This window comes from Citrus clementina, unplaced genomic scaffold, assembly GCF_000493195.1.
Source record: "Citrus clementina cultivar Clemenules unplaced genomic scaffold, Citrus_clementina_v1.0 scaffold_1, whole genome shotgun sequence".
Lineage (NCBI taxonomy): Eukaryota > Viridiplantae > Streptophyta > Magnoliopsida > Sapindales > Rutaceae > Citrus > Citrus x clementina.
In genome coordinates, this window is record NW_006263303.1 from 17397464 (window position 1) to 17404084 (window position 6621).

Below are 6621 nucleotides of genomic sequence, written 5' to 3' on the forward strand. Positions count from 1 at the left end.
GATAAATTTAATTTAAATCAATTTTTAATATTGAGTTACACATTTGGACTAAACTAGATCAAATTTTAAATTAGATATTAGGCCTTATTTTAATGGATTCCGAGTCAAGCAACTAGGCTTATAAATTATAAATGAAAGAAATATGTGTGTGATTTTAAAATTAATTTTGAACTTGAATTTATACATTTAATTAATTCAAAGAGGTTTGGAATATATCATCTGAAATTTTTGGATGGGACTTGGTTAATGGTTGTTGGTTAGGGACCTATTTGACACATATGGACAGCATTTATCATAATTTGGTAAATCATAAAGATTAAGGATTGGACGTTGTTACCGCAATCAGAAAATAACTTTCATCGCAATAAATGTGCATTTTTGTTTTATTTTTTTAAACCTTAACAGAATCAAACAAACAGTTTCAGTCAAAAAAATCACCAGTGTCTCTTTTCTAACAAAAAGATATTTTTACAGAACAGAAACAGAATTAGATTCATCATCAATCACTTGCCATTAGTAGTCATTACAATTGGAAAAGCTCTCAAAGAGAACAGCTTCCTATCAAGAGCAAAGCAAATGGCAACGTTGGCAGTGAACGGAGGAGGAGGAGCAGCAGCAGCAACGCATACGCAGGCTTATTTGGAGGGCAGAGCAGTGAAGGAGACGAGGGTGTTGATATCAGAGCTCTGCCGTCATTTCTACACCCTTGGATGGGTTTCTGGGACAGGTGGCAGCATCACCATCAAGGTCCATGATGACTCCATCCCTAAACCTCAACAGCTCATCCTCATGTCACCTTCTGGTCTCTACTCTCTACCCTTTACTCACTCTTTTCATACCCTTTTACTTGTATTGCTTTCTGGGTATATTTTTATTTGATGCATCAATTTTGTGTTTTTAGAGTTGGGTTGGTGAAAGTTTGTATTTTGATTTACTTTAGCTAGTCAAAGTTTTTTTTTTTTTTTAATTAACTTCAGTTGGTCAAGTTTATATTTTTGATTTACTTTGTATTGCTTAGCGATGTTCATTTGGTTATTTGTCTGTTACTATGTATTTCTTGTATTCATTTGAGCTATTTGATTGGTTTCTTGGGTATTTCTTTTGAGCCATTTTACTTGTGCATGCTTCATTCCTCGTTATCTTATTTTTTTTGTTTTTCCTTTTCTTGACTTAATACCTGGGTAGGTCTTTGATATCTGGGTATGCTTTATTTTTAGCCCAGCTGTGTGATTCTGACATTCTGTGTTCTTGATAAGTTAAATCCTATAGCTCAATTCTTACTTTTGCCATTTGGTCTATTCAGCTCTATGTGTATTTCCTCTTTTTTTAAATCTTTTGTTACACAATTTAATCCCACTGTGTGTTGGGATTGGCATGTGAATAGGTGTGCAGAAGGAGAGAATGGAACCAGAGGACATGTATGTGTTATCTGGAAATGGGACTACGTTGTCTTCACCATCTCCAAAACCGTACCCACATAAGCCTCCCAAGTGTTCAGATTGTGCTCCTCTTTTCATGAAGGTATTAGTTAATCTTCGTCTTCATTTCAATATTAATAGGCCAGTACGAAGCTTGATTTGCTGTGAAAGCAATTTAAACTTGAATAGGGCCATTCTATTGGTGTAATTTGATGCGCACACATTAGTGTTTCCTATTTGTATTTGATTATTGTGATAATAATGGGAGCATAAGCTATTGTTTAAGCCTTTTGCTCCTCCTTCACTTGAAGTGTGAAAATTTATGGTAAATGAGCACTGATTTTATCTGATGTTTGATGAACACGTCATCATCATGATCCTAGAGTGAAAAATAGTTTATGCTAAATGGTCGTACACAATCCTCTAATCTGCAGTTTCTTTGCGCTCCAATTAACGAATGATTGCTTGACTTACTTGAATAGTTAAGAAACCTAGTAACTTTAAGTTGTTGTCTCGTTTGAGGCATTTGAAATATCCTCGTTTACCTTCCATGCATTTGTATTGGTGATTCAGTGAGGAAAAAGAAGAAAAAGAACATGCAGACTAAACCATAGGTATTTGTCCTGGTTTAGTTAAAACAATCATTTAATGCCCAGTTTGTGTATGACTTTTTCTCAATCTTTATAAAGACCTTAGTTATGGGAAGTATGCTTAGTAAATATGTATTTCGTCAATTATAGTTGCTTTATTTTCATTAGGATAGCCTTTCTTCATATTTCTGTTTGGGTTATTTAATTTCCTTATAAAGTGGCAATAGCACTTGTTTTCTTTGTCATCCAGGCATACGAGAAACGTGATGCAGGGGCTGTTATCCACAGCCATGGCATAGAATCTTGCCTTGTGACAATGATCAATCCAATGTCAAAAGAATTTCGTGTAAGTCTGTACAATTTTCTATTTTCTTTTTCTGCATTTTTTCCCCTCATGTTCCTTTCTTCATTGTAGCATCTTTATGTTCTCTTTTCCTACAATCCATGCCCCCCCCAACTCTTCCCTTCTGATGTTGTTTGGCAAGGTTTGTTTTTGATGATGAACTGTCTTGTTGAGGAACTTGTGGAATCCTTTGTGAAAGGGTTAGAAAGCATGAGTTATCCACATATGTGAGGACATTGTCCAGAATATGGTACTTTTGACACGCATATTTTACTTTCTCAGTAGTACACTGATTAATCTCAATGATATCAGCTCAGGTTTATGCCATCACTGTATTTCCAAAGAATCAACTAATGGTTCTGATAAAGTACTTAAAAAGATGGTGATGTTAAGCGTCTTAAGAAGGAGCTGTTCCTGTGCTAGGAGAGACCAGATCATAAATTGATGTGTGATTACACTCTTTAGCATACATAAATGCATTCATCAATTCATAATGTTGCCTCTTTTATGTTTTGATTTGCTTGTGCCTTTTGCAACCTACAGATAACTCACATGGAGATGATAAAAGGAATCAAAGGGCATGGTTACTATGATGAACTCGTTGTTCCAATTATAGAGAACACAGCTTATGAAAATGAGCTCACTGATTCTCTTGCTAAAGCGGTATGCTTAGTTTGTTACATTTAGTCCTGCACCGTGATTATAACAATAATCTCTCATCTTATATATTGAGTTTACATGACACTGCAAATAGGGACGTTTAGTTTTCCTATGGATTGGAACCTGTCAGTGGCCCTATCCTATGATGGCTTCTTAGGCAATTGGTTTTACAATAAATGGTTACCTTAGTAACCTTTCTGACATTTCTTTCTCATTGTACTTGATATGTGTGGGCAAATATCAATATATATAGTCTGCGCATCTCACTGGTCAATAAGATTGTTTCTTCTGTGAGAATATCTTTAGTTGATCGCAGAGAAACCTGCCCTCACTATGAGTTGGTTTGCTTTTAATTATTTTTCCAACAATATTCTTCATTTCCATGTAAAACTTTGCATAGACTGATCGGATTTCCCTTTCTGGTTTTCCAGATAGATGCCTATCCAAAAGCAACAGCTGTGCTTGTTCGTAATCATGGCATATATGTTTGGGGAGACTCCTGGATCAATGCTAAAACTCAGGTTTCCAATATTTATGAATGGATTTGAAGCAAATTGATCTTTTGTGCTAAATTTTACCAGGATTTTATTTGTTCATTTTTCTTTTTCCCTTCTGTCAGTTTTTCTATGAAGTTTACTTTCATCTATAGATGACAAAGTTAGGCCATCAACCTTTTCCTGTGTTAATAATCACATTAAACTTTTCGTTGAGTGTGTCCAAAAACTGAGAAGATTCCTTTGAGTATTATAATTACCCACTTCTTGCCTCTGTACTTTTAACTTGTTCAACTCTATACTCTAATACTTCCCTTCTAGAAGGAACATTGGCTGTAACAGCTTTGTTTGCGTACATGAAACATCAATTTCTTAAAAAGTGTAGGCATTTAATGTTCAGAATGATCAAGGCTTTCTTTATTGCTAATGGTAGGTGTTTTGACTTCCTCATAAGCAGTCCATCCCTCTTACCTTCTTGAGCATATTTATTGATGTATTCTTTATGGTGAAAGTAGTAACTTGATTTCCCATGTCCATAAAAAATTTATAGAAATATAACATGTGTATTCTTTCTTTCTCTTACTTGGTTGCATATTCTTCAGGCTGAATGTTATCACTATCTCTTTGATGCTGCTATCAAACTCCATCAACTGGGCCTGGACTGGTCTACTCCAAACCATGGTCCAACTCGTAATTTTAAGTTAGGTTTAGGAAGCAATGGCAATGTAAATACATCTGCAAAAGCAGTGACTGAAGGCTCAGATTATGGTTCTGGCCTATTCCCAGTAAGAATTTTACCTTCTCTAACTTTTAAGAGGCCTCTCGAGGTTTTGGACTCATCGATAACTCTTCTTCTCTTCTAGAAGTAAAAATCAGACTGGCTCTGAAGACTGTCCATGTCTTTGGGGTTGGCCAATTCAAGAAATTTAGAATTATACTTTACATTGCCAGAAATACTTTTTAATTCTTGATATGGTTGCAGCGTTGCATTGTACTTGACATTGAAGGGACTACCACTCCCATATCATTTGTTTCTGAGGTTCTCTTTCCATATGCTCGTGACAATGTTGGGAAGCATTTGTCTGTGACATATGATACTCCAGAAACTCAAGATGATATCAAGTTGTTGCGCTCTCAAGTAAGTTCTTCCCCCCACCCCCACCAAAAACACCAAATTCAGTGGATTATAGTACTTGTGAAACATCCATATCTGGATTCTCTTTTGGAATATCCATATCTTTTCTGCCTCATCATTTCAAAATGCTTGTTGCAGGTTGAAGATGACCTGAAACAAGGAGTCGCTGGTGCTGTACCTATCCCTCCCGGTGATGCTGGGAAAGAGGAGGTAATAGCAGCTTTAGTTGCTAATGTGGATGCAATGATAAAGGCAGATCGAAAAATCACTGCTCTAAAACAATTGCAAGTAAGCAAAATATGATTCAGAGAAAAAATATTTTTGCTGTGGAGCTTGGCTTTCATATATGGTAATTATTTATGCAGGGTCATATATGGAGAACTGGATTTGAGAGTAATGAATTGGAGGGAGAAGTTTTTGATGATGTACCAGAAGCCCTTGAAAAGTGGCATTCTTTGGGAACAAAGGTTTTTAGTTTTTCTTTCTCATTTTCTTGCAGATATGGCTCTCAATTTTGTGTTTACCATCTCTTTGTGTGTGCTATCATGTTATTTCTGTTGAATGTTGTGTGATATATACTACCAGAAGGCTTCTGGTATTTTTTTTACTAACATAACCATGTCAATGTTTGTGTTACATGTACGATATACCAATATCATAAATACAACTAACTGTCAGTTCTAGACTGTTTAGACCACTTTCAGTAAAACTTTTCTTGATATGATCAAGCTAAAAGCTTTAGCTTTTAGGTCGTGAAGCAGTCATCATTCTTCTTGCCATAGAGTTATACGATTCCATGAATACATTTTAAATTCTATTGGCAAGATAGTGCTTAGTGTTTGAGCATGCATAGAAGCTTCACCAGCAATGTTATTCTCTACTTGGTGACAGGTGTACATATATTCCAGTGGTAGCAGGCTGGCACAAAGGCTTATTTTTGGAAATTCAAATTATGGGGATTTAAGAAAATATTTATCTGGCTTTTTCGACACTGCAGTGGGGTTGGCACTTCTTTCTCTTAACTTTCTTGCTGTCTCCTAATTTTTGAGCAAAACTAAATCCTCCTTATCTTGGTTGCAGGAACAAAAGAGAAACACGCAGTTATGTCGAAATCACAAACTCATTGGGAGTTGATAAGCCATCCGAGATCTTATTTGTGACAGATGTATATCAAGAAGCTACAGCTGCAAAAGCTGCGGGTAAGGAGTTATTTGTTATTTTAGATGGTTGGATGCAGGTGCACAGTCATTGAAAGGTTTGCACTGTACGCATACCTAAGCAACTTAAATAATTAAGAAGTCAAGATGCACTGTTTTTAATTTATCCTCCTTTTGAATTTTGAGTCATGATATTAATTAAACTTTATCAAAAGTCGTTCCTATCATGTAAGCAACCATTTTGAAAACAGTCTTACATAATGCTGTCATGAAAGCAGCCTTTCTTTTCCACTTTAGGGTACTTTTGCAATCCCTATGAACTTCTAGCTTTAGTCCTCAGAGAGAAGGTAGTTTCATGTTCATTTTATCACTCAGATGTTGATATTTATTTCGGTTTTGTTCGATCATTTAGGTTTGGAGGTGGTAATTTCTATCCGGCCAGGAAATGGACCTCTTCCAGAGAACCATGGCTTCAAGACAATCAATTCTTTCGCGGAAATCTAAAAGCAGAAATCTTCCATAATCATTTCAAATGAGATATGTGTAGTTAAACTATAAGAAGATATAATGTGATTACTCTTGTTGTGAACTCTCTCTTTTAGTCTCATAAGATATTTTAAAAGAGTCAAGGGTTCCTCGAATATGTTTTGTGCGGATCAGGGTCCTCTCCTGATCTGATCATATATCAGGAGAGGATCCTATTCCGTTTTGTGCATATTGGGTGGAAATATCTTTTGCTGATACCTTGAGTGTGTGAATTTCTCTTAAACTTTAGCAAGTGTTACTCCCATGAAATATGAATCCTATTAATTGCTTTTCTAGAA

The 6621-nt window shown here is 35.7% G+C and overlaps 1 protein-coding gene across 1 annotated transcript; it reads left to right on the forward strand.

Moving 5' to 3' along the window:
- The first annotated feature begins 414 nt into the window (after positions 1 to 414).
- LOC18054094 (probable bifunctional methylthioribulose-1-phosphate dehydratase/enolase-phosphatase E1) lies at positions 415 to 6621 on the forward strand. The gene is made up of 12 exons (XM_024178405.1): positions 415 to 802; positions 1385 to 1521; positions 2259 to 2354; positions 2895 to 3014; positions 3443 to 3532; positions 4108 to 4290; positions 4488 to 4643; positions 4779 to 4928; positions 5006 to 5107; positions 5532 to 5641; positions 5721 to 5839; positions 6210 to 6621. The coding sequence occupies exons 1-12, from the start codon at positions 577 to 579 to the stop codon at positions 6299 to 6301; spliced, it is 1581 nt and encodes a 526-aa protein (XP_024034173.1). The 5' UTR covers positions 415 to 576; the 3' UTR covers positions 6302 to 6621.

Excerpts from the sequence above, each read along its gene's own strand:
- LOC18054094 (XM_024178405.1), top strand. The coding sequence starts at position 577 with ATGGCAACGTTGGCAGTGAACGGAGGAGGAGGAGCAGCAGCAGCAACG. Across the intron at positions 1,522-2,258 it reads GTGCTCCTCTTTTCATGAAG|GCATACGAGAAACGTGATGC; the intron begins GTATTAGTTAAT and ends TTTGTCATCCAG. Across the intron at positions 4,291-4,487 it reads ATGGTTCTGGCCTATTCCCA|CGTTGCATTGTACTTGACAT; the intron begins GTAAGAATTTTA and ends ATATGGTTGCAG.